The sequence below is a fragment of the Dermacentor andersoni genome, chromosome 8 (genome assembly GCF_023375885.2).
Source record: "Dermacentor andersoni chromosome 8, qqDerAnde1_hic_scaffold, whole genome shotgun sequence".
NCBI lineage: Eukaryota > Metazoa > Arthropoda > Arachnida > Ixodida > Ixodidae > Dermacentor > Dermacentor andersoni.
In genome coordinates, this window is record NC_092821.1 from 118,287,139 (window position 1) to 118,315,125 (window position 27,987).

Genomic DNA, 27,987 nt, shown 5'->3' on the forward strand with positions numbered 1-27,987 from the left:
CAGTACTACGATGTGTACAGAAGTCGTTGGCTGGCAGTGATAAGAGTTTCTAAAGTTCCAGAAAATGTGGGTCAGCACTCCTTTAGGTTCGGGAACAGAATATCGACTGAGTATCAGCTGATTGAGAAAAGAGATGTTATGTACCTTGTAGTGCATGGAGCTGCACTGAAATGAGTTATGTTATCAGCGCAACTAAGTTTGGAGAAAAGCAGTGTTTGCTTTGAGTGCAACTCGATGTAGCACAGCTGTTGCTATGTCAAGTTTTGTGACTATATTGGCCGTTGAAATTTGAGAGAATGTCTTGCAGCATTGCAACCTCATTCGAGCAACCTAGTAGACAGTGTTGTCACTAGAAATACACCAATAATGAGGTTTGGAATTGCATTAGAAAGGTAGAATCATTTTGCCAAGTATTGACTGAACTGATTTTAAAAAGGGTTGTTGCATTAAAAAAAAAAGAGAGAGAAAGAAACCTGCCTACCACTGTAAACAGTTTTTTTTTTATTTAGTTGGGCCTTTAGATATACAAAATTAATGAAGCTGAAAGATAAAAGGAAATAATCATGCATCAATATTACAATTATCTTAAATCTTTCTGCAATTTAAATAAATGTCTCCAATACTGAGAACAGCATTGATTAACAACTCCAAAGCAGACAAAATTATATGAATAGGCACTGCTTTGAAATGTACTAATAATTTATGAATAGAGCTTATGCAAAACTCTCATAAACAGTGTAACAATAAAAGTCACATAATATGTAAACTAATACACCACAATGGTGAGCTTCAGACACTCTAATAGATACAGTTTGTCAGTTTTTTGGTGGGGATAGTCATAAACATGCTGGTCCAATAAAAAAAATATATTAACATTTAGCAAGTTCTGTAATGCATTTAGGTCCCTAAATCTAAGTTCTGATGGTTAATGGGATTTAACTTAACTGTGAATGAGACAAATATGAATTAGGGATTGAGCATAATTAAGTATGGAATATTCTAGAGATTAGGGAAAATGATTGTGGAGTTGGGAATAAGGCTATTATGAAATGTATAACTGCACAGATTACCAGCAGTCATTTAGACTATAGAATGGGTACCAGTTGTGAAGGAAAATTTAGTTGACAGTTGAAGTGATCATCATCATAATCACCATAATTTATTTTACCCTTAATGGTTACCGCCACGAGGGCATATTACATAAGGGGGGAGCATGATCAACAAATTAAATTACAGAAAGTCACTAATATGAAGAATGAGAATGTATAATAAATAAAAAAAATACTGTTTAAAAGGGGCACTGTACAAGAAGTTATAAAAAATGATCGACAAATTGCTGGATGATTGTAAACAAACAGGAAGGGCATAACGATGGCATCACTTAACTTGAAGAAATAATGGGTACAGAAAGTAATAAATGTCATGAACGAAAAGAACTTGATACCAGAAATGTTCTGTTTATAAGCTGACTCTAAATATTGAAGGATTGAATTCAGTGATAATTAATTCAGGTGGTATATCTCTCTACTATGGTGTTAGGCAAAAATGAGTTGTTCAAGATGTTGGTATGGTACCATGGAGACATTGGATGTTCAGGGAATTGTAAAGCAGCAGAGAACTGCGCCCGGCAGGAGAAGAAAGGCACCATGTAAACTTTGAAAATTGTAATATATCTTGTAGAATAAGCCGAGTTGAGCTATTCTGCATAGATCTGCACTATAAAAGGAGGGAGACTGAGGGAACATTGGATGGCAGTAATGCTACATGGTGGTTATTGTAGTTAGAAGTGATAAACTGGGCTGCTCGATTTTGCATAGATTTGAGAGTGTTAACGAAAAATTCACTGCCGTGTATTCAAGTTTTGTTCTAACAAAGGTGCCATCAGCCGTTTGTCCGACGGAGGGAGGCAGGAATGGCAAATTCTTTATGATGAAGCCAAGTGACCTTTGATGCGTCCAATACAACCTACATGTTGTGGGGTATTCTGTAAGTGTCCATCTGTAGCAGACTCCATTTCGGCCGCCGCTGAGTGCCAATTCATTCTCGCTGGTACCCCAGCCCAGCGAATCAGCTCTTCAGCAGCAGCCGAAATGGGCATGTCCACTAGGTGGACATTTACAGACTGTACAGACAGAATACCGCTATCTTGGCGATAAGAATGCCAAGGTACCGGTACTCTGTCACGTGTGATAAGAGTGTTAGAGTGTTGAGTTTATTCGAACGAGTAAATGTGGAAGCAGTTCATAGGCTTGTGAGAAACATGCATGAATTTACATTTGGAAATATTTAGCTTCGTCATCCATGGCTTGCACCGGTTTTCTATTAAATTCAAGTCAGTTTGTTGCTGTAGTTGGTCCTGATATAGTAGTGTATGTGGCAATAGCGAATGCATTCATTGGTGCGATGACGAAGGGGGGGATGAGATTTCAATTGGTAAGTCATTAATTCAGAAATATGATAAATGGCTAGAGGAATAACTTACTGATACCTGAAGAATGCTGGGTGATACTTTCAAGATGAAAAATGGTGTTGTGAGAATTACCCAGCGCTGTTAGTGCAATATACTTAACTCCACTACTGGACTACTGCCTAATGTGCATACACATAGGCAGTGGTACAGTAGTGGAGTTAATTAGTTTGTTGATCATTAAGTGTTGTTAACTATTATAAAGCTTATATCTTATATGAGAGTGCAAAATTTGCACTAAGGAGGAAGCTTGGTGGGGCTGAAGTCGCTATCTGTTGATCTTAATGTGCTGGACACAGTATACACAAACTACTACAGTAGTAATGTTGATGAGCACATTACTGTTTAATAGGAAAAACTAGGAAAAAATTCAACAAGCCCCACTGTTGATTGGAAACAGTTGATAGCCTGTTGACCAATACATAGTAAAAATCGACGTTCAAAAATAAAAAGAAACTCTTGCCGAAACCCGGGATCGAACCAGGGACCTTTAGATCTTCAGTCTAACGCTCTCCCAACTGAGCTATTTCGGCTGACGAAAAACTCGGGTCACAATATTGTTTTTATTCCATTTACGCATTGCAACCGTCCTTTAAATTTTTTTTTCTTGACAATTTTAGTGAAGTTTGCATAACAGTAAAATATTTAAAACTCTCACAGCTATGTAAAATGTTGCTTTAGTTTACTGGTGTCACACGGGGCACTTTAGATTGCTATTGAGCCTGATCCAAATCATAATCGTGATTGGCTCCTCATCGCAAACTGCGAGTGGTGGCCAATCACGATCCAGAAATTCGATCCGAATCAGCCTCGATCGCGATCGAAAGTGTCCCGTGCGACTAAAGTAGCGTTCTCCAATAATTATGCGAGGTTGCGTTCGTTTATTACTTGAAGCGTTCATTACCAAGTGCCTGATGTCATGTTACCTGCAATGTAGTGTTCAAATTATACACCACCAGCGCACCAAGTGCACGCTACACTGTGGGCGTAACGAGAGTCCACCGTCCACGTGTTCAACCAGCGCCTTGTCCAACGCATACGAACGCGCTCCATCTGTTTACATCTGGCGCATGTGGCACCGAGACAGCGGGCGTACGGTCTTGTGAGTCTTGTGAATCTTGAGTCGCGCCTGTTATGCGTTCTTCGCAGCGCAGGCCGAGGTTTTAGAGTGCTCGCCAATCTTGGTACTTAACCGTTCCGGAAGAAACAACATGATCGACTTCCAAGCAGTAGTTATGGCCGCCGGTCGCGGTTCCCGGCTCACCGAGCTCTTGACTGCGGACTGCTTCAAATACCAGCTGCCCGTCGCAAACTTGCCTATGATATACTACCCGTTGCGGGCACTCAAGAACGCCGGTTTCTCCGAGGCCATCGTCGTGCTGCCGTCTTCCGCACGCGCTCGAATCGACGACTCGCTGTCGGATCGCGTCGGGCTTCGAATCGACTACGAGTTCGTCGCCGCTTCCGCGGGCGAAGAGGACCTGGGCACCTTGCAGAGCCTGCGCCAGATCGTCGCCAAGGGCAAGATCAAGAAGGACGTGTTCGTCGTCGGCTGCGATTTGGTGACCGACTTCGACTTCACGCACGTCGCCAACCTGCACCGCGTCCGGAACGCGACCATGACCGCGCTGCTCGCGCCCATGTCGCAGTCGCTTCGGGAGTCGCCGGTGCCGGGGACCCGCGGCAAACCGAAACTCGAGCGCGACTTGGTGGGCATCGAACCCGGCACCCAGAGACTCGTGCTGTTCAACGCGGAGGCCGACTTTGAGGAGACCGTCACCGTACGACGGAAGGTGCTCAAAGAACACCCAGTCGTGGACGTGCGCTCGGACCTGGTCGACGCTCACGTTTACCTTTTGAACAAGTGGCTCCTCCCCTACCTGCTCAAGGATGACGGCATTACGACTATCAAAGGGGAGCTGGTGCCGCTGTTGACGAGGTATCAGTTTAAGAACGCGCCGCCGAAGCCGTCGTCGGAAGACGTCGTGGACGGGGAGCAAACGGAAACTGACATATTCAGGTGGGGGCTAGTCCACGTACGAGTCGACCTCGTTGTAATCCTGCTGTTAGTCATTTTTTTGCGTGATGACCAGTATGCCAGTGCTTTAGAGCGTGCAGAAATCTAATCGAGTCGACTGAGTGGCAGTTTTCCGGGAGTTCACGTCAAGTTTGGTTGTGTGACTAATGTGATGGATGGACTTGACATTACGTCATGTTATTCCATTCGTACGCAGGATAAGCTATCTTTGCTCATGTGAAGTTTCATGGCAGTATCGACAAGAACGAAGAAAATTTGTAAATATTTGTTGACGTGATTGTTGGATTTGAAACTGTCAATTTTCGGTTGCATACAAGGAAGGTTACGATTAGCGCTGCATACCGTCGTGTTGGCTGGAGCATCTGCCAAGGAGCCATTGACACTGCCTTGATGTCTCTCACATGAACAAAAGCTAGCAAGGAAATATTTATTTACGTGTTGTTCTCGCACAAGTACGTCTATGAATGACACATCCACTTTGAATTTCACTGCATTTCTCATATCTTTGTAATCACTTTCAGTTCAGGTTATAAAAGACTCATTCTCCTTCTTTGTTCTTTTTTCCCTCTCCAAAAGGTATGCTCCACTCAGCGGAAGTGACCTTCTTGGTGTGGATCTCGGGGACGAGTTTAACTTGGGTGACACGGGCACCCAAAAGAATCCGATACGTTGTTATGCGTATGTCGCTGAAGGAGCATTTTTAGTTAGAACAAACACCGTTGCTGGATACATGGAGGCGAATCGACAGGTAAGTGTGTTAGTCCTTTTAGTGTTCATGCTGTGAAATGAAAAGGTGCCTCATAGCCCTTCCTTGAACAGAACTTTGTCAGCAAGTTCCATTCCAACTTCGATTTTTAGTTCAGGTACAGCTGCACTTGCTAGAGTATTGCAAAGATTATTTGGAAATCACTCTTCAAGCTCATTGCGTTTGATTTGCTATTTGCGCAAGTTATTTTCAGCCCAATAACATATAAGCCTTAGAATAAATGCAGGAAAAAAAGACATGTCTTTATACTGTTTTTGTTTCGTACTGCAGGCTCATCAGCTGAGCAAGGAAATCTTCCCACATGTTGCCTCCGGCCGTTTCGACAACATTGTTGCCGACAAAGTTGAGTTTGGTGAGAAATCGTCCGTCCGCCACTGTGTTCTCGGACAGAACTGTCGGATTGGAGCACAGGCCAAGGTGTCAGACTCTGTGCTTCTGGACGGTGTAGTGGTCGGTGATGGCGTGAGCATACAGGGCTGCATCGTCTGCGGGGCGCAAGAGGTCGGCTCCGGCGCAGTGCTCAAAAACTGCATAGTGGCCCACAAGAAGAATGTCGCTTCTGAAGCCAAGCATGCCAACGAAGTTCTTGGAACCTTCGTGGAGATTTAGCGATGACATTAAAATGGACAAAACGCTTGAATAGTCTGATCTGTCTTTATTTGCAGAAGTGCTGAAGGCTTTGCAACTTAGCACTGCAAAGAAACATTATTGTAGAAGGAGATACTCATCGGAAGGCCAGATAATGAATGTTACACAGAGTACTTTTATGAAAGGCATAGAGGGTAAGCATTAACAGGTGTCCTCTGGTAGTACAGATTGTAAACTCGCAGCAGTGTGATCAGTTGTAACAAACGAATTGTGGTGTTCAATATTCCACAACTGCACATTGGGCTATGAGGCATGTCAGTGCAGGGCTCTGGATTGACTTTGACCACCAGGGATCGTTGCATATATAAGTCTGCAATTTCGCATTTCGTCACCATAAAAAAATGGCCACTGCAACTGGGGATCAAAACTCCCCTGTTCCGCAGGAGAACGCCATAGCCACGGTGCGACTGTGTCGGGTAATGTGGCCAGTGGTCTTGACACGTCAGCACATAAGGGGCTCCAAGTTGCTGAAAGGGTTTACAACATCTGGCCACACTGGTAGGTACAATTGCTTCCCTTCAATGTGCCTTGTTTGCTTGCTTAATGCCAATGTTGCCCTTAGAAAAAAAAAAATTATTACATTATGGGGTTTTACATGCCAAAACGACACTTTGATTATGAGGCACGGCGTAGTGGGGTACTCCGGAAAATTTCGACCACCGGTTTCTTTAACGAGCACCTAAATCAAGTACTTGCCCGAAGAACGATTGTTGGACTAAAGAGAAAAGCTAAGTTGAGCTGTTTTAGTAAAATTACCTTCTTCCTATACCAAAATGGCCACCCTTACCACGAGAGGTTGCTTGCCATGCCAAAAAAGCCACAAAAACAAAAGGGCATTGACATTCCTGCACCAGCTTGCTGTGATGCGGATTTTGATGTATGCGCAACCTAGTTAATTTTTCGTTGGTAAAGATGCACTACTTTTTGTTCTAAAAGAGGCAAAGAGTGAAAATAGGAAGTTCCAAAACTTGTGCCACAACAGCTGAAATGTATAAAAATCCTTTGAAGTCTGTGACATTATACTGATGCAGCTCAAGCCTCAGAGCGGAAAAAAAAAGAAAAAAAAAAGAAAGTGAGACCTTTACCTTTCTTCTAATAATCCACTTCCACGAAATTCACAAGATTGAGTTTTGACAGAATAATTTATCAGTGTAAACTGGTCCACTGTTCCTCCTTAGTGTCCCTTCAGCCCCATGCTTAGGCATCCGCGAAGCGGCGACAAGTTGGAATCGAAGACTAGCCATACTATTGCCATTTTCATTAATTTTTGCTAGCCTCATTATGGATGCACCACAGAACACTTCAAGAGGTTGACTTCATATACATGTGGCAGTTTGTCTAGTCGTACCTTGACAAGGTTTCAAAGGTGTCTGCACAAATGAGGTACCTTAAAGCTGGTTTAAACAAGCCTTTTTCAAGAAGTGTGCTTACGCTTTCCTTTGTTTTGCAGGCAGTAGACAATTTATTTCTCTGTTCAACCAACAAAGAAAGCTGGGCCAATGTTGACATTAAAAAAAAGTTAGGGTCAACCAAGTGTTGACGCTAAAGACAAAGTTGACGTACATAGTGGCTCAACTGATTCAATGATTAAATGTTGACTGTATCTCTATTCTGCCTCTTCTCCATATTCATTATTCACTCGCTTTTTATCTTATTTGTATCGTAATTCACACTAAATTACATTGACTGTCATCTTCAGTGTCAAGATTTGATTGACGCCTTATTTTTTTTTCTGGAAGTGGTTGCAAGATGGCCAGATCCCAGATATGCCAAACCGAACCCGTGTGAAGTCAGTAAAGAAGACATTGGTTTAGCTTAATGTGTGCAGCAAAAGCATAGGGCAAGTGGGAACATCCGGGATACCCTGTGTGTGTGTGTGTAAGTTAACGCATACTTGGCAGATGGCACTAGTAGGGGTGATGGTTGGAAAATTGAGGGGCTTTATGATGGTCCCTAGTCTGACTTTTGGCAATGTGGCCCCGTGCAGGGTATAAGAGGTTCAAGCAAGGTTTGAAATTATGCAACGAGGGGTAGGTAGGCTTGCTTTTGGGAGCAAATAGAAATGCACCAAATCAGAAGGTACAGGGTGACACGGGATGGACATCATTCGAGAGCAGGGAAGCTAGCAGCAAGATATAATTTGAGGAGCGATTGAGAGAAATGGCGGGAAAGCGGTGGCCAATGAAAGTTTTCAGTTACTTATACATGAGGAATGTTGACACAAGATGCACGAAGTGAACCAGAAAATTGTCAAGCAAATATCTGGACAACAGCAGGGAGGCAAAGCAAGAAACATTGGTTAAGAAAAAGGTTAAAGAAACAGAGGGGCCTGTGGAAAACAGGGATGCAGACAAAATCAGCACTGGGAAAATACAAAACCTTCAAGCAGGAAATTGCGAAAGAAAATATCTACCATAATTCTAGGGGAAGCTCTTTTTTGTTTGAAGCTAGGATGGGAGTACTGCGGACTAAGACGTACCAAGTCAAGTACGAGGGGATGGACCTGTTATGCGGTGCCTGTGGAGAGGAAGAGGAAACGGCTGAACACCTGATACTTTTCTGTAAAGGGCTTAACCCTACAGTTAAAAGCAACGTACGGGACGGATTTTTTCAAAGCATTGGGGTTTAGGGATATGGGGGCAAGATATCCATTAAGCGGGTAGAAATAACTAAACGAAGGTTATCTGATTGGTGGCTAAAATCAAGGCAAGAGTGAAATTTCAACCTTTACCAAGTACAAAATATATAATACTAGTCACGACTAGGCGGTGTGAGCCGGTGCCTGACTTAAAGGGTTCAGCCTTATCCATCCATCCATCCATCCATCCATGCACACGCTATATTAGTGTCGAGGGTTTATGGCTAATTAGGCTCCTCTATAATTATAGTATGCTTCACTTTTTTTTCTCTCTCGTGCATTTTTGCTGCGCGGCGTACTTCTACTGGCGGTTTCGTGTGCGAGCTCTTGCGTTCGTCTCATTTCACCCAGCGCATGATTTTGCGTGCTCTGCATGAGAACACCTCGTTAGTGGTATAAGTTGGTGAGCACTGAGGCAGACACCAGAGGATGAAAGAGCATGATCGCAGCACTGGAACACGGTAGAAAATGAGTTTCATTCTCTGTGCTCAAGCAACAAATACAAACAAATAGAACAAGCTGACCAGAACAAGCAGACAAATAGAAGTACTACAAGTGAGTGCAAAACCTTAAGGACCAGAGTTGCCGCTAAAAATTTTTTTTTTCTTCTCAGTCTAAGCAAAAGGCTCAAATCAAGTGTACAGCCCACGTGCGTCTGCTTGATCAATGCCATGCCTTTATACAATTTCACGTTGCACGGCTATGCTATAAGATATTCATTTTTTATTTTTTTGCATATGCCATGGTCTCTATACTTTCACGCTCAAATGCACATCTCTCTTGCTATGCGCGCGGTACGAAGTAAAACAGAAACATTCAGACATTTGGTTTGTATGTTTTATTATTTCTCTAAACATTAATTTGTCTATTGAAGCAACAAATAACTGATGTTGCTTTGAATAATTCTCAAAGTCGCATGTTACTGTGAGCGAAATCACAGCAATGCTATGTATGTAGGCGCACTTGTGCGATTGACATCGACTCTTCCGCTGCGCTTCGCATTACGTGGATGTCAACAATAAGTGAGTCTGTCAAATTTTTTTTAGTTACTTCGGATCCTACGTTTTCCCAGTTAGTAAGTTTTCTCTCGGGCCTTTTTCAAAACATTTAAACGAGGTTCTGTACTTAGCAGACACAATCGTTGGCGCATATTGTATGCACTGCGCATCTCAGCTCAAAATGGCCAGACCTGGTGAGGGGCCCTTTTAAAGGGTTAACAGTAATGAAATACACTGGCTATATTGGTCATACACGAGTAATAAATGCTACTAAAACAAGCTTTGCGAAGCTTCAGGGCTGGTAATAGTCTAATTTTCTCATTTGTAGTCTTCAAATAGCACCTAAGCAGATGGTGTGTTCACCTGGTGGTCGGCGGACATGACTCAAGTTTCAACACAATGCCTCCACGATTTTTTCAGCATGCAGCAGGCAGCGGCTGACCTCGGAGCTCATGCTGAGGAGTTGTGTGCTCTTAGTCATATGTCATTTCTGCTTAGCGGTAATGGCGTTGTTTTCTCTGCACTTCAGATGCAACAGGGCTCCACCCATTGCCTCTTGGGCTACAACTACATTACATCATCTGGTTTCAACACAAAGCAAAGAAGTAGAGCTAATGCCTTCCGTGTGCACCAAATGATTGAACTTTATTCACTGCTCGTATGTACAAATGGGGAGGACAGGTGGAGCGTCGTCGTTCACGGCTTTGCAACCTTGAGGAAGCCCGCCGTGTTGGAGAAATACTTCGCGCCGCTGTCGCCGGCCTTTGATTCAGCCGCCTGGGGGTTGACGATTTCCAGGCCCTGGAAAAGCGTTTTTTGGCAGTGAGCAACACGTGTGGTACATTTGATCTGGTGCACTGCACTCCTGGATGCGCACAGTGACAGCGCATCTATCTGCACACTGCATCTGTAATACAGCATGCAGCTGTAGTAAAGATGCACCAATAGATGGATGAAGCCAACAGATGGATGAAACCAAGGAGAGCTTGGGTTTGCTGTCTGTTGGCTTCATGAGCAAAAAAAGCAAAAATACAAATTTGTAACTATACACACTTGCCAACCCGTGTACCTTAAAATTAATAAAAGCTTGCAGACAACAACATAGAGGGGAAAGAGGGGGAAATATCCTGCATTTTTCTTGCCTGAGCATGTGCCTTTTGTGGAACACATACTCACTTTATTAACCACGATTTTGCTTTAGATTTAGCACACTAGCAGCAGCAAACTTTGAACAGTAGAGACTGGTAAGCAAGGTATTGTTTTCTTTACATCACAGAGACTTTTTCAGTCACTTTCCTGTCAACGATCTCGCCTGCTTCGAGAGCCCGTCTGTATTAAACTTCCTTGAAGCAAATACCCTTCTAATATGCTTTTCACCATCACACGACAAGTAACGGAAGATTCGGGGGCTGATGTGCAATATTTTTTCCCGAACAGAATTAGTAAAATATTAATGCTTGACCCAACATTCGTATAGCTTATGGAAAATTTTCGGGGGAGTTGGCACGTATGTAATTATAGCCTGCTAACGTGGCCTGATCCAGTCGGGCGTAAAGCGCAAGATGCATGGCACAAAACAGTGCCCAACATATTGGCACCATTTTAGAAAGACAGCTGCTCTATATATTGAAAACTTGCTGATTTACAAAAGACTGCGCATGTATGATCTCTTGTCATAATTAACCCAAAATCATTGTGCTTTTTTGCTGCTCTTGTGGTGGGCGCTCGAGCTTTTTGGTTCGGGTGCCTAGAAGCTGCTAGCTTAATTAACGCATCTCCTGTTCAAAGCATTCGACGTTTGCTCCTCAGAGGCTGCGTTTGTTAAAAGTTCAGCCGCTATAAATGTGGCTCCATAGTCTTTGTTGCATTGTTTTGGTCTCAGTTTTTAAGCATTTTCACTACTACCCAATTATCCCTTTCAATATACTCATGGTTGCATGATTATTAAAAGAGAGAAAAGCAAAGGCTACTGTGGCACAGAGAGTAAATGGAAGTTCTCCCTATGGCTAAGAAAGCTACGTAAAATAAGCAGAATGCTGTTTACATCACTCGCAGTATCGCACAAACACCAAAACAACCATGACATTTGCATGCCTGTTAATTGTGCATTAATCGGAGATTGGGATGACGTGCTGACACCCTCCTATTTTTGGGAAAATGGAACCACCCTGTAAAAGATGCTTGAAAACAATAAAACCTGTGGCGCTTCCTTGAAACTGCCCATCTCGCTCCAACGGTTAGCAAGGACTTTAGCGCAATTCCAAGCAGAAAGTGAAGACAACGAAACAAAAACTATGTCTCGCGCTACTCCTAAACAACTTGTGTTGGCAGAGTCAGTGGATGCTATGCAGCTATGCAGTCGCCGACCGATAATTACACTCAACAGGGACTGCCGAATCGTTTTAGATATAGTCGGGAGTACGAAATACCGGATCCGCCCCAAAACAGGCGACCTTATTCCACAAGTGGCCATAAGAGGTGTGCCGTATTCTTGGATTGTCACTTTTGGAGATGCCTTCAATTTCATGTACCCGTAGTGGTTGCCTAGTGGTTATGCTACTAAGCACAAGGTCGTGGGATCAAATCCTGGCTGTGGCGGCCTCATTTCGATCGGGGCGAAATGCAAAACGCCTGTGTGCATTAGGTGTGCCCTAGATAGTCAAAATTGATCCGGTGTCTGTGCCTCATAATCAGATCATGGTTTTGGCAAGTAAAACCCACGAATTTCATAAGTTTAATTTCAAGTGACTATAGCGCAAGATGCATCAATGTCTAGGAGCGACGTCATTCTTGACACAGCGCAGAAACACAGTGCAGAAAAGCGAAATATCGTGAAAATGGAAGTACCTTTTGAATCGATCGTTCAGGAATGCATAAGATTAGAGAGCAAATACAATGATGTACATTCACTGTGACACAAGGAACAACATGCAACAATACAATTCACGGTAAAATGCGTTGAGGCGATGGAGCAAGCACCGTGCCTTTATTCTTCTCTGTTGCATCTTCTACGTCCTCCACACATGCAAAACTAGAGTGCGGTGCAGACGCCTAATGCCTCATAAAGATGGCGGACAAAACCGATGACGATGTACGCGGTTTTGTGGCGCAAGGGCCAATGATGGCCAAAGGGCGCCAGATATGAAACTCATTCATAGGATCAGCTGTCAAGGATACTACTAAAGGCTCGTGGGGCCAATCGCAGAGTTTTTTCTGTGCGCATTTTGCGCTCAAACAGCCACTTCACTTGTTCTGTTTTAAAGGACATATGCCGGCACATTGCGAGCGGTGCGCTGTCACATCACAGACACCCACACTGTGCTTACCTGAAGTGGTGTAAACGCGACGCTTGAAGCCGTACCGGACACGTGTCGCCGGACCGTTGTGCTGCCTCCGTACACTTGTTGCCGCTGAAGGTTTTTCTGTGAAGCAAAACGCAGCAAACGAGGTTGGAACAAATCAGATGTCTGCCGCTGCTACAAATACCGTACTTGCTCGTGTGAGGCCTGCACTTTCCTAGATTTTTTTTTTGCTGCTCGTGTCTTATAGGAGGCAGGCTTATGGCTGCTCAAGCCTCGAACTATGTGCAGACTGCTATGCAAAATAAAGCAACCACTGGTGGCCGGCTATGAATACATTTAGACTCTTATAACATCTGTTATGAACCAACATGCTGATGTTGCCAAAAGAAGTTAGAAAAGTTTAGATTTACTTTATTATATCCCCATTTGGAAACCACGAATAATGCAACAGAAGGGTTGGGGTTGTTGATTCATATATATGTATAAATCAGAAGAAGGAGAAGAAAAAAGAAAGGAAGAAAGAAAAGTAATGGTAACAATTGTTATGTCAACTAGCAATGCCCTATAAAAATTAGCGGTGGGCTTGAAGTATGTCAAACGGACACCATGATGCACAACCTGCTACAGTGACGTGCATTTGCATAAGCCTTTCTATCGGCCAATGCACCCCTCCCCCCCCCACACACAATCCACCAAGTGACCTTAGTGAAGCCCCAATAGAATGCACACACATTACAAATTTCTCAACACGGGGCAAAACAGCACTAAAAGGGTAAATGGGGGAAAAAATAAAGGAATGCTGGCACCAACCGTCTGCCAGCTGTTAGAAGAGGGGGTGCAAATTAGCACATACTACACAGACAAAGTAGATAAACTTTGTCTGTGAATGCGTTAATTTGCACCCCTCTTCTGACAGCGAGGTATGCCTCATCAACTAGCCCAACAAGAAGTACTCCTACCTTCTGCTAAGCACACAAAGTACTACAGGCATAAAGGCCACTGCTGCACATAACAAAAAATGCCTGCGTCATCACCTGTAGTGTTTTGGAGATGCGGACTTTGGTCTTCTCGTCCACCTGAGCTGACCTGATCCGACCGGCGCCAGACTTGCCAATCTGCCCCGAGCTGAAGCCAAGGTCTTCCTGGTAGGCATCTTCTTCAATCTGCAAGGGAGACGAATAACAGAAAAAATCAAGAGAAGGCATAGGAAAGCTCATACAAGGAACATAGCACGACTATGTCCTCCAAGTCAGAACCAATCCTGTTCAGATAGAGCTTACATTTGAAGGAAGCTGGTGACACTGGAGTCAACAGAAGTTTCCTGAATACCAGTTTACCGGCACTGTTAACTGATATGCATTAGTTCTCGCTCAGTTTAAAAGGTAATAAAAGAAAACAAAAATGCTCACAGTTAAAGCCACTGAGAGTTAGGTTAAAGTAATTGGCAGGGTCTGCACTGGTAAGATAGGCAGCGACAGAGGTCTAAATACTGTAAGCAATTCAAATTCTACGAAGTGTATAACTTCTGCAATTTATTTAATCTACTGCAACTGGCAATTATCTGGTTTCACAAACGTATTGCTTTGTATGTTGCCTTCGATCCTACGATACCGCACGGGCTTCCGTAACAAGAAAACAGACAATGAAAGTGTACGAAAAGACAGCACGTCGCCACAGGTGGCAACTGAACCCACACCTCCTGCATTATGCCATGCGGTGCTTAACAATCAAGCTCCCGTGGCAGCCGTTTTCTCGTCAGCTTTCGTGGGTACTTGTGCTTAAAAATTAGCACTGGGAGTGTTAGCCAGTGCTACTTATGGCCAGGGCAGTGAATGTGAATAGGCTCTGGTTTCACGTAACTTGGTGCCCGCAAATTAGTTCAGAGAGCTTTACTACAAAAGCCTGTTTCTTTTTTAACTGCTTCAGTTTTAATGCTTCTGCACATATCTAACAGTAAAGCAACCCTGAGATATTTCATTACGAGTCCTCGAAAACATTGCATTTTTGTACTACATCTACACCCACAAACAGGCATTTTCGTGGGCACCGAGATAGTACTAAGAGTTTTCGAATGTGGCACGTTTCCAGGGTATTAAATATGCCAGATGACAATGTGGCCCAATGAAGGGTGCACCGTGACGGCTGTAGCGAGACGGTTATCAGAGCTTACAACCAGTGGCAAACTCCAATGAGCCATGGTGTTGTGGAGAAAGTTGAGAACGGCACAACAAGATTGACAAATGGGCCCACCTCTCCAAAACTCATTCGGTTGGCTTGCTTCCGCAGCTCAGTCACGGCAAATCGCTCCTTCATTCGTCGGACCCTGCAGAAGCAACAAAGACATTACAGTTTAGGACAAGGTTTGCAATAGACTGCAAATGAGTCTTCTGTATTGCTGGTGGTGTAAAAAATGCTGAACAACTTGCGTTTATTGCATGAAAATATCTGAATCATGGCACTTAGAGAATAATTGCTTTTTGAAGTGAAACTGTTATCTTTGCAAGTAAATCACCTTTTTTTTAAATAGCTGTTTACTTCTGTGTGCTGTGTTTAGTCTAGGATTGCTTTGCAGTTATTCAACACTATTACTACTCACTTTGAACTAAACAATTTATGTTCACGCAAGCCTAATGTTTAGTGATGCACAACTACAGAGCTCAGCCGACACATATCTACTTCTTTCTCCTGGGGGAGAGCGGCAAGCTTTGAAGTTACTCTGGCCCAAGTTTGAAATAGGATATTATGAGCTGCCCTGGTGCAGCTTTTTTCTGCAACCCCTCCATCTGTATTGTAAGATGGGAAATAAAATTGAAATTGATCAAACACCGAGCCAAGTGCGTACCAGTTTTCTGCCTATCCAACAGCTGGATGGGTTGGCATTAATACAAAAAGGAAAGAAAAAAAAAAGAACCATTGGAAACAGCACAAGAACAATGGGCAAACAAGGTATTAAAGAAGCACAAACACTGTAGCTACAAACAAAAGTGCGAGGTAACAAAGATAACCGGCAGCAAAAGTGACCAGACGGTAAATCTGGGTCAGATCTCCTGTTTGTCTGCCATTGTTGTGCTGCCACGGATGCACTGATGATTCCTGGGGTTCAACATACCAAGGAAACGTTCAGTCTATGATAGGCACCACAGCGGAGGGCTTCGAATTAATTTTCACAGCCTGGTGTTCTTTAACAAACAGCTGAATCTTAGTATAAATATGCATGTTTGCATGCCCCATTTGTCCCACCAGTTTTGCCCTAAACTTCATGTAAATCAAACATAGAAAAATTATTGGCATATACACAACAATCGAAAACAAAAGCTCTACAAATTGGGTACTTTACAGCAATGTCGTAAACCTTGTCAGGCATGTATGTTTTTTCAGGATAGAAGGGACAAGATCTAGCGATCCAGACCTGCGTCCTCCGCGCTTCTTCTTGTTCTGGTCGATGGGCGGAGGCAGCGGCTTGACCTGCTTGACGGGTGGCGGTTCCTGGAGCTTGTCCAGCTTCCGTTCCACCTCCTCCCGGAGGGACACGCCCACTGTGCCGTCGGGGGCCTCGTGGAAGCTGTCCACACGCGCTGCCAGCACGCACTTGGCTGCCAGCAGCCGGGAGGCCTTGCGTCTCAGGTCCTGCGATTGAGCCATACGAGGAAGGGGTGCTGTAGTTGAATAACGGCACAGTTATACAACACTGAAAGCTCGTTGCAACTTCCAACATCACTACAACGGAGTTGCATGCGATGTGAAAATATCTTTGTTATATCCGTTCCAGTGTTCGCTGTGAGCGTACATCTGAGATCAGGGTGGGTAGGGACAGCGATTGGGTCCATGCAAAATAAACGTAAGCATGATGCCTCCAATAAGATAAGACAGCAAAGGATCTTCTGTTGATTTGCCAGCATAAGCGACTGGGGTGATCATACGAGGCTGGCGCAATGAGTGGCTGGCTGCAAGGCAGCCAAGCCACTGTCCAGAACGAGTAAAAGTGCCGAAAATGTGCCTATTCAATTGCTCTTGCTGGGTATCCGACATTTTTGCTGCCAGAATACTTTGAGCTGCCACTGTGGCTGATGTTATTTTGGATTCTGCATTTTCAGTTACAAAAACCAGTACAATACTCAATGAACTAAAGCATGACCAATCATTTTAAATTTACATTATTATATCCAATAATTTGCTATATCAAGATTAGACTGTGCAATAATAGACTGTCATAGCCTGTCCATATACAGATTACATTTTATGGAATGCATGTGATGTAAACAACACAAACAATTCTGGTAGCGGCATCTTGTGAGACTGAGTTCAACCACAGCATACAGAACTACTGATGGACTGATAGATAACATGTTGCTAAGCTACTGGGAGAAGGATGTTGGCGGCAACATAGCCATCAATATACAGTAACGGCTCTTTTCATTTTTTTCAAGAATAATAATTGTGCAACGCAGAAATGTTTCTCACGCATTTGTGGTTGAAGAAGGCGTCACAAGATGTCCTCACCTGTTCTACGGCTACTGTCTAGGTCCTTGGTATTGTGCGAATGGCAATGCGCATTACTAAAAGGCTAAATCTCTCTTGTACTTGCTTGATTCCAATGGCCTCTTCCTTAGGATGCCACAATGAATGCTTCCGGACCGATTTTCACTGCATTGGGTACATCAAATTCTGACAGCATGGATACTTTCACGTTGCATCACACAGATATGCTTCTGCAAACTGGAACTGAACCCGCAACCTTGTGTTCAGGATCGGAATGCCATAACCACTGAGGCTTCACAGCATGTTCCCCTTTGTGCTGGATTCTGTCACAGCATCCCCGATAGCGTGAAAGCTGAGCAGCTACCATCACCAAGAAACACGAGTCATTGCCTATAAATTCTTACAGCACACTACCAATTGGGACGTGGCTCTCTAAGGCTTATATGGTCATTTCGGAAAAGGTATGCAGATCAAAGAGCAAGGTCAAGAATGAAGACAGGACAACGCTACAACTGAATGGCTACTGAAACATGGATGAAAGTGCAAGAGCAACATACAACAGTAATGTGCAGTACACACGTAGCTGTAGTCAACACACGTGCCCAATTTTACTTCTTTACCCAGCCCCGTGACTTCTTCAAGAGGTACTGATACCAACTTGCCTAGCTCTCTACAGTTCCCAACTTAGTATACTACGTGGTTAAATGTGATCGTAAGCATAGATGAGCTGCGCGACAACTCACCGCAGGTGTGTTCTGGACGATGTCCGTGTAGTAAACGAAGCCCGTGTGCGGCATGACGGCAGTGGAAGAGAAGCCCGAGAGGGTGCGCTTCTGGGAGCCCAGCACGAGCACATTGCAGGCGGGCATCTTGGACAGGTTGGTCAGGCCGCCGGCCACACCTAAGGTTGAGAGAGTAAGTGGTCGATTGATTGACAGCGATTAACACCTCAAGAAAGCAACACATGGGCTCCCAGAAACACCGTGCGGAGAGCTCCTGTAATACTGATCATCTGGGGTTCTTTTAATGTCCACCCAAAAAGCGGCACGCAAGCACTTCTGCATTCCACTTCCACTGGAATGTGGCTTTCGCAGCCGGGAGTCAAACCCACAACTTTGTGCTCGAAAGCAGTATGCCACAGCCACTGAATCACAGCAGTGGGAAAGTTGAGAGAGTGCAGTGAAAAGAAGATGACAAAGTTTCTGGCTGAGTACTGCTTCATAAAATGAAGTGAGCTGACACTGTATCATGAATTTTATCATGTCACTGCCTGCTGCTGAGGCTAGCGACACCCTTTAGCAATAACCCTCAGTCGAAGGAACGAAAACTATGGCGACAAGCGCTTGGCTAGTCGAGTCATGTACTCCCCCATTACCATCAACTGTTCTCTGTACCTTTGCACGTGATCCATAACAGTGAGAAAACACAACATTCAAAATGTTCCTTGCTGTGTGTGAAAAGGCAATTGAAGAGATAACCAGTGGAACTCGTAGCATGATCAGTCTATGCATTCGAAGGAAATGTTCCAGTGTAAAGACTGGCTGGTTATCAATTAATGAAGCTGTGCCACACTGCTAGAACAAAGCACAATACCGAGAAAATAAATATGCATGCATGCGTACGTGCACTGCGCACAGAAAAAGAGCAAGCTATGGATGAAGCACTGCACCCAATGTGTGTATGCATGCGTGTGCGTCTTTTCCATAGCAGTGTGCTTTTGTCTCTGCAATGCAGCGCGAATTCGCTTCGTTTTGATACACAGGCACAGTCCACTTTAGTCAATATGTACTGCAGTTGAAGCAGCTGTAGCATACAATATGTAGTTTACGTGTCAGTTTAAAACCATTCAATGGTTTGACACAAGTTATGTGGGACACCCTTTATACATAGTATGCACGTGACGTCACATCCGCTGCTGTCGTCTGCTTCCGCTACCTTCTGCCATCTTGGGGTACCTTATCAACAGGCGCACGCATAGGCCTATAGGTTCCCCAACATGGCGCTGCCGTAAACTGGAAGCCGCGGAGTATCGTTGAATGGCGTACGTGCATACTATGTATACTTTATTAAATGTTTTGCAATGTTTGCTACAGGGTCGTCGGCTACCCATTTCATGGTCCTGTTTCAATGTCGTGCGTGGACTTCAAAAGCACGTTCACGTTCGTGCCCCACCTTATGCATACTTGCATGCTCAGCCCTTCACTAAGTGCTCGAACATCCAGGTGCGCTGAATAGGCAGAAGCCACACTACAAATGAAGCTGGACAAGTTTTGAAGTGAGGGAAGCTCAGAGTAAAATTGATTTTGAAGAATGACTGAGGAACAGAAACAGTGTTCCCAGTAATGGTTCAAAAAGTTTGATGCTATGAATTCTTTGTGTTTGTGTGTTTTCTCAAGAATATAGGTACGTGATTAGACAAAATTAAAGCAAGAGCTTGGTGGAGCAACCCACCATTCCGTGTCAAAGGGGACGCTCATACTATCCATCCATTCGTTCATAAAAAAAACAGTGGTGTCACCTGTAATATGATTGATAAACACACTGCTGGATATAATTTAAATCCATAATAGTTTAAATTAACGTTTATTGCATTTAGAAATACAAAGGGACACACCTGAAACTTTCAAGGCCTCAAAATAACACTTAAGTATCCGAACAGGAGGTTATAGGAAGCTCGTGCAATATAGCAAAACCATGAAGTTGTAATGCTGTAGTAATTCATTTATAAAATTCCAATGACTTTCGCCGCTTACCCATCAACTTGGCTGCGACAGATGCTCCGACAATCTGAGAGAGATTGGGTGCTATGAAAGACATCCGTGACTCGACGTACGAGTAGATCTCCTGCTTGAAGTCATTCAGCTCAAGAGCCTGCAAAACATCACTCCAAGTCACAAGGCTGCACAGAATTTATAAACAAAAAACCAATTAGACTTTTCTCAGCCTCATTTTTTTCATTGCTCACAAAAGTTCAACCTCTTCTTAGATCAGGAGGTGTATTCTGTAAGTGTCCACCTAATGGACAAGTCCATCTCATCTGCTGCTGAAGTTCTGATTGGCTGGGCTGCAGTACACGTCAGTAGGAGGCAGGCACCTCCAGCCAATCAGCACTTCAGCAGCAGATGAAATGGACGTGTCCCCTTGGAGACTTACAGAATACCCCCCAGGCTTCGTCAACATCGACATTCTCATTACATGGGTTGCTTTTGAAGTGGTGGACTTTACGTGCATGAGAAATCTAGATGCATAATCGACTAATTAACAAAAAGTAGGTAATTACATTTTTATATAATTACTTTACGGCACATATTGCATTTATGAATTGCAGCCATGGTAAAAGTGAACTGTTGTTCCATTTACTTTTTTAACAGAACAGTGTTTTGTGTACTGAAGCAGAAGAGTAACTGGAATGCCCATGCAATTTGTCATACTTTGGGATGACCATCTCGAAACTGGTGTCATCCTGAAAATTCGTTCCAAGTGGGATGCGCCTTGTAATCTCACTGGCTACAATTAGTAAATTGCAGTATGCGCTGTAATGTAATAATAGAAAACTTAATTGTTAATTTTTGTTCCTTAGTCAGCAATGCATTTCAATCTCTCGTGCAAGTAATGCCCGGCTTTCTTCAGTAATCCAGCTCAAAGACTAGAATCGTGCAATATGCCACAGGCAATGTTTAAAAATTCTGTATAGCTTAAAAAAAGAAAACACCCACTATATGGCAAAACCTTGCTCATATAACTATGGTTCATAATGATGTCCTCATTTACATGTGCAGGGCCATGAAAAATGAAAATACTACCCCACTCGGATTGTAGTTTGGATTCCAATTATTGGCAGATCATTTTTTTTCTGAACATATTAATGCACACTAATGTATTCATTGATTCGTCTGCATCATGTACACACTGCTTCATGTTAGGAAGCAGCAGCATGTATTTATCATGACGACTTCCCCAGTTACGTAACAAATTATGAGTGCACTAACGTTTGCTACGACCTTCATTAATTATCATTTACAAATGGTGATTATTTTTCATGTTGGGATTCACAGTAAATTGTGCCGTTCCGCTTTCCTCAACTACAGAAATTCTTGACTTGCCGTCCACATTTCTACATTTTTACTGCCCCTATTGTCCTTCACATTCTGTCCACACAGTCGTACACCATGTCTGTTGTTCCCCTAAGTTTTTGGCTATGGGTCTAGAAACAGTTGTGGACGTTATGCTGCTTTCCCATAAATAATTTCTTTTGTTTTATTTCTCTTTTTCTGTTTCATTGAAGGCACAAAAGTTCACAACATGTTGCTGTCTGGCTTCACTGTCAGTGCTTACCATGTCGCACGCCTCAAAGATGGTTGCCAGCTCCTCTTGCGAAAGCAGCTGCCTGCGTAATCACACAGCACAAAAAGCACACGTGTGAGAACTAGACTGAAAATCTGAAGACGTTCTGCCCTGCTACGTGCAATGACTGCTACTTCAGGAGGAGGTGACATACACAAACACACACACACAAACCAATAATACAGAAGGTTAATAAGAACGATAACAGAAGTTACAAATTAACTCCTGAAGTACAATATGCCAAAGAGCACTGCATAGCCTCGCCAGAACATTTCTCATTGATATATTTTCTTGGTTCTGAGATCCCAGAAGGCTAGTTATAGTTATAATCATTAATCCGAGTCGGTGTGCATACTATACCAAAAACTACTTGGTGGTTGTAAATTGCTAGCAATGGCATAGAAAGTGACCAACGACCTCGGTAAACTTGCCATGTATGCAGAATTGCAAACTCAGCTGCCCAACAATGCACACACACAATAGACATGCAATAAGGCTAGTTGGTAAGCGTTAATCATGATGGTTGAACCTCGTTTTGACGAAATCGTATTAGATTTGAAAATACCTTTGTTATATCCAATATTCGTTACAAGCACATATTCGCTACACACTGATGTTGGTGAAGAACTTTTTATAGTTACTTCATTACATCTGATATTTTGATATAGTATCCACGCTTGTTATATTGAGGTATGACATGGGGTCTGACGAGGTTATATAACCTCGTCAGACCCTTGGTCCATCCTTCCGGACAATGGTTTTTATCATTTTCAAAGTCCAACCAGGAAATAATAGGCTGAAATAATTTGATGTAACAAAGCTGGACGCAGTCGACTCCATTTGTCAAGTGTGTAATAATTTTGTTTCCACTGGATTCCAAGAAAACTGATACTTTGTGTAAGATGTACTGCTGCACTCATCACCAATGTCAAGAAAATGAATACGTTGCATATTTTGAATGCCACCAGGTGACGTAGCAATCTCGGATGAAAAGAAATGGCTGGGGTTCTTTGACATGCACCTAAAGCTAAGTATTCAAGCGCTTTTGCATTCTGCCATCACAATCTGGCCACCGCGGTCGGGAATCGAACCCACGACCTCGTGCTGAGCAGCAGGATGCTACAGCCACAGAGACTCCACTGTGGGAGGAGCCACAATAGAACTACAGATGATGAAGAAAAAAAAAAAGGAGAATGTGGAAGAAGCATGCACCCTGCATTTCTTCTTGTCCTTTGTACATCTAAGCCATCAGTATGCACGTGTGTACCATATTTACTCGCATAACGCTTGCAGCACCCACAATGGCCATGAAAAATTCAATTTTTCTTCCTTCAAGTAACTATCGCACCCTAGAAAAAAATGCTGCTGTGACAGCCGTCTGCTTAATACGACATCAGCGGTGACACCGACTCTGAATAGGTTGGGTCAGAGTCATTTTATTCATTCCTTTAGTTACTCTAGGTTCAGCTAGTGTATGCAAACAAAGGGTCTCTGCAGTTCCCGATTGTGCAGTACCTGAGCCCTTATTGCAACGGTAAGTGCTACTGTATTTGGAAGTGCCAATACTCTTATTGAGTTTACAGTGGCTGGCGTGAGACATTCGATTTACAGCCACTTCAAATTTAATTTTTCTGCTCAACACCTGGAAAGCTCATTAAGACAATTTTCTCGGCATGATTATAGCATCCCTGAATTTCACATCAATTTTTCACAGAGAAAACGTGAGCATTGTGCAAAGTAAAAATGGCACAACATCTTTCCGTGCGCCACCGAGTCTCGGCACCTCACAAGCCAGCGATACTCAGTGGAGCTGCATGCGCTGCTCACCCCTGTGTTGTTGAAGCTGTCACACTGACGACCATTATCGTAGCAGGTGTCAAAAAACTCTGCAGCACTTCGTTGTTCTTGGCCTTTTCCAAGGTGTTGCCAAGTTCCTGCGCAGACAAGACAGCCCGAGAAATGTTTGAAACTGCACGCAACATAACACCAAGTGCACAAAATCCTTGCACGATTGCTAATCTACCGTAATATAACAGAGTAAGCATCTGAAATAGAAGAGGTGCACACTGCTCCATTTTAAAGCAATTTTCAGCTTAATTTCCTGACACAGCAAGTGCACACCTCTTCGAAAAGCTTTAAATGTCACAAACTAATGAAATACACTGTTGGCCAAATCGGACCAGTTACATGCCTCGACAGAGGTAGATTAACAAGATGGAAACTGGTGACTGGAATGATCCTCTAGGTAATTTTGATTTGCCCATGTTGCAAGCTTCAGCGCACCATTACAATGCATGGGGCCAGATTTCGTGATCTTTGTGTTCTCCCAATTCGTGTAGTTTGCCTTGCATCGCCGTCTTGCTGATGCTATCGCATGGCATTTTCACCAGGATCCACTCAGCATGACGTAGAGAAAGAAAGGGCTTGAAAGAATTCTAACAAAATAAAGCCCTCCATTTGCATTTTATTTGCTTACAGCGCGCGCTTCCAAGTACACTGACACTTTTGCTGTGATTATTCATTCATTTATTTATTTCAAAGTACCTTACAGGCCCCAAGGAGAGCACTGAGTAAGGGGGGTGTCGTTGACCAAATTCCAACAGAAAACCGATACATGAGAGCTAAAAATGTTTACAATGATAACATGCTTGCAAAACAGTGTTATAAATAAAAACGCTAGAGCAACACAAAAAGTTGTCAGGAAAGGAATTAAAAGTAGAGTCCACGGCAACATAAAAAGCGGCGCATCACTTGTGCAAAATAACACAAACAAAATTGAAGCAATCAATTGAAAAAAAAAAAAAAAAGGAAATGGGAAAAAATAAGAATGCCCAGAGAAAGAGAGAACCCAACCCGGCGTACAAAACGGAACATAAAAAAAGAAGAGAGAGAGAGACATGGTACCTATATGACGCCTATGACAAGACATATGTACAGATGAATATATTTGCTATGATGAAAACTGTGGGTTCAGTAGTTGTCTAAATTTATCATTGCTCATTTGCACGACACTGCTGTTAGGAAGCGAATTCCCTAATCAAATTGCTCGTGGTAGAGCCAAGAAGTTACATGCATTAGTGTTCCCATAAATGCAAGTGAGGCTTAAATCATTATAAAGTTGGCGTGATGTGCAAGACGCACAGTAGCAAGGTTGATTGCTTCCTTTAGTGAACATATCTATGGAGCAAGAACAGGAGTGCTATGTCACGTCGGCTACTTAGTGATTGAAGGGAAAGGTCAAGTTTTATTTGAATAACGCTTGACTGGTAGTAATTGCGAGAAATGAATCGAGCAGCTCGGTTTTGGATGGCTTCTAACATGCGGATAAAGTATTCATAGTAGGGAGACCATATAAAGGACGTGAACTCAAGCTGGAGGCGTACAAATGATAGGAATGCTAATTTACGGATGTTAGACGGGCATTTACGCATATGGTTGTTATGTGAAAAGCCCAGGAAAGGGTCGGTGTAAAATTAATGCCCAGATATTTATATACTGATGCCTGAGATACCAGATTTGTACTTATATAATAGAAAAAGCTATTACTTGAAGTTCTTCGCATAAAAAAACTTTCTTTTTCTTCTTTTAAAAATTTTCCTTTTCTTTCTTTAAATGAAAAAGAAAATAAAGAAGGGCCATATCCCGAGATGTTCTTTCCTTTTTAAGAGTAAACTTGCATGCTTAAGAAGTGCAGTTACGTACCTTCACAGTAAGAACATAATCCAGGGCTCCGGGAACGAGGGACTCGAGCTCAGGAAATCGCTTCTGGTAGTTGTCTCGGGTGAACTTGTGAATGATGTCTGGAGCAGAAGGTTTGTGAAGACACGGCATCAAACAACGGAGCCATACAAGCATAGGTTGGCATGCTCACTCCTACACTCATTTCAACGACATGAATGTGAATGGTTACGAGTATGAACATGCGAGGGTGCCAGCAAGTGCATGCTTGAACGCAATCAAGCAGTGACGGCTGCGATTGCATAGGATGAAAAGATGTTGGAGATACTGGTGAGTGAGTGTCCACTTATTCTGCCGCTCTATGAACACAAGGCATCTGCCTCTCAGACAAGATTTTAGGGAACCCTTAATGGAAAGAACTAGAAGAGTGTACAATTCTCTTTAATGCAGAGGAAAAGGCATGAGGCTAAAGCTGATGCTCATCAACTTTAGCCTCATGCTATTTTCTCTGCATTGAAAAGCTTTCACGCTCTAAACTCAGATGTTATTACTCTTAGAAGCAACGCAATATCTGCTGGAATGAGTGAGGCACGTAAGCTCACCTTGCTGACACTATGATCATGGATCACGGCGAACATTTAGGCTTCTGCATTTACTAACGTTTGCGTAACACATTTTTGTTGCTAGAACTCGAGCACTCTTAACTCTAGACTAATAATGAACTACTATGCAGGACACCAGTCAACATCGACCCCCCCCCCCCCCCTTCTGAAGAAATAGGCCCTGTTACTGACCGGTGCTCATACTTTAATTGCACGGTTGTGAAACATTTACGTGCAAGTATCTTTTACCTCACCTGCGCTGTAATACAGCAATGTCCGTACATATAAGTGCAGATGCACACTTGCATGTAAATGTACAAGATTGCACTATTACAGCACAGGTGAGATAAAAGATTATGCAGCAAAGCCAACATGCAGGGGTTTGCAATTTCTCTGGCTAATATGTTGTACCTTGGAAAAAAACAAAAATAATGTTGTGCTGTAAGACTGCAGTGCACAATCAATGAAATATTTATACAACAGCGCTTAATGTTTCTCTTTGCTACATCTCTGGGGGGAAGAAAGTAACACTGTTACTTTCAAAGGGGACAATGTCTTCAACAGTTCACTCACTTATTTCGTTGTCAATCTCAACGGCGAGGTTGTTGGCTTCCACGATGAGCTGGTACTCCGGGTCTGCTTCGACGGGGCCGGTCACTGAAGTGCGACACAAGAAGGTCAGGAACCCGACAAGAAAGCAACACACTTAAAAACCAGGAACCTGCACATACCTTCTTCCTTGCGAGGCTGTACCACCTTCTGTTTAATTTCTCTCATGACACGCCCCAGCTGCCAGGGAAAGAAAGAAGTTTTGCGGTTTGAGTAACTGAATAGATGTGCAGATGTTAACCAACATTATGTCTCTATGCATGTCTCTTGATCCCAGCACTGTAGCTATCGCACCTACCACTAGGCAAACAAAGCAAAATGGCATCCTTGATGACATGTCGCTACAACGTTGCTACACATGGCACGGAAAACACATTCTAATCAGAATGTGATCTTGTCACACTGCACTATTACAGCACAGGTGAGATAAAAGATTATGCTGCGAGGTCGACATGCAGGGGTTCACAATTTCAACACAATCATACGCGGTATCATACATTGCAGCACCGCATTTTGTTACGCGATTTTCTGCCGACAGCATGGCTAAATGCTTGGCTATGTGAATAGAACTAGCCCAAAAAACGGGCAACCAGGTAAACTGAGAGCTACGAATGCGCTGGCGTTTTGACAGTGTTCCTTAGATAGTTACTCACTGAGTAATTTAAATAGGTACTCTATTCCGAGATGAAAACGCGTGTTGTGTTCAAGCAACACTCCGACTGCTCAAAAGTCCACACGATTTTCTTTAAACAGCCCGACAGGCCCAGGACAAACGAAACTGTTTGTGCCAGTAGAGCGGAATAGCCCAACAACGCGACAAAGCAAACAACTTTCAAAGTAGGCGAATAGAGAGAAGCTCCAGACTTGAATTTTGTTTAGAAAGGGCCGCTAGACACCCGACACATAGAAGTACAGATGCATAACCAGCATATTTACCACGCCTCGCGCGCATGCATCTCACCTCTTCGGAGTCCCGTAGTTTGGCGATCGCCCGAACCGACTTAACCTTCGTGTCGATTTCGAGCGGTATGACATCTTCGACCTCTTGAATGTGCGTGTCCTGCTGGTAGAGCTGGTCTTCCTCGAGGTCTCCCGCATCTTCCAGATCGGCGAGCAATTCATCTGCTAAAGACATTTTTGCTCACGCTGCAGGTAAGCGGCTGGAAGACGACGTTACCAGCTCGGCGCAATCCACGATTTGCTTGCGCAAAGTGACGCTGATTGACGGTGGGTAAATATAACCGGAAGGAACAAGCACCAGTTTAAATGGTCAAACTTTACGTAATCTAAACCGAGTAACCTTTCTGTAAGGAAGAACACAAACGCTGCGACGACGTTCAAGCCAACGCGTGGTTGTCCATGCTGCGGAAGCGAAACTTACTAATCCGCAGAGCATGGTCAACTTTCTTTGACAACAA

General features: G+C 43.4%; 2 protein-coding genes and 1 non-coding gene across 3 annotated transcripts; 1 reads left to right on the top strand and 2 right to left on the bottom strand.

The window, feature by feature from the left end:
• Nucleotides 1–2,927: 2,927 nt before the first annotated feature.
• Nucleotides 2,928–3,000, bottom strand: TRNAF-GAA (transfer RNA phenylalanine (anticodon GAA)). The gene has a single exon. It is a non-coding gene; the product is annotated as a tRNA-Phe (tRNA).
• A 493-nt stretch (nucleotides 3,001–3,493) lies between these two features.
• Nucleotides 3,494–5,911, top strand: eIF2Bgamma (eukaryotic translation initiation factor 2B subunit gamma). Its single transcript, XM_050176745.3, has 3 exons — nucleotides 3,494–4,487; nucleotides 5,082–5,253; nucleotides 5,542–5,911. The coding sequence occupies exons 1-3, from the start codon at nucleotides 3,679–3,681 to the stop codon at nucleotides 5,878–5,880; spliced, it is 1,320 nt and encodes a 439-aa protein (XP_050032702.2). The 5' UTR covers nucleotides 3,494–3,678; the 3' UTR covers nucleotides 5,881–5,911.
• Nucleotides 5,912–10,179: 4,268 nt separating this feature from the next.
• On the bottom strand, nucleotides 10,180–27,948 carry Prp31 (pre-mRNA processing factor 31). The gene is made up of 13 exons (XM_050176744.3): nucleotides 27,531–27,948; nucleotides 26,692–26,749; nucleotides 26,534–26,617; nucleotides 25,383–25,480; nucleotides 23,508–23,614; nucleotides 21,672–21,723; nucleotides 20,090–20,207; nucleotides 18,080–18,237; nucleotides 16,267–16,484; nucleotides 15,108–15,180; nucleotides 13,892–14,020; nucleotides 12,882–12,977; nucleotides 10,180–10,356 (listed from the first exon to the last, which is right to left on the bottom strand). Exons 1-13 carry the CDS (start codon nucleotides 27,702–27,704, stop codon nucleotides 10,252–10,254), a joined length of 1,470 nt encoding a protein of 489 aa, XP_050032701.1. The 5' UTR covers nucleotides 27,705–27,948; the 3' UTR covers nucleotides 10,180–10,251.
• Nucleotides 27,949–27,987: the final 39 nt, after the last annotated feature.

Coding starts and splice junctions, on each gene's coding strand:
- eIF2Bgamma (XM_050176745.3), top strand. CDS start 3,679: ATGATCGACTTCCAAGCAGTAGTTATGGCCGCCGGTCGCGGTTCCCGG. Junction 4,488..5,081: donor ACGGAAACTGACATATTCAG/GTGGGGGCTAGT, acceptor CCTCTCCAAAAG/GTATGCTCCACTCAGCGGAA. Junction 5,254..5,541: donor ACATGGAGGCGAATCGACAG/GTAAGTGTGTTA, acceptor TTCGTACTGCAG/GCTCATCAGCTGAGCAAGGA.
- Prp31 (XM_050176744.3), bottom strand. CDS start 27,704: ATGTCTTTAGCAGATGAATTGCTCGCCGATCTGGAAGATGCGGGAGAC. Junction 18,238..20,089: donor TGTCGCAGCCAAGTTGATGG/GTAAGCGGCGAA, acceptor TCTCAACCTTAG/GTGTGGCCGGCGGCCTGACC. Junction 12,978..13,891: donor GCATCTCCAAAACACTACAG/GTGATGACGCAG, acceptor TTTGCTTCACAG/AAAAACCTTCAGCGGCAACA.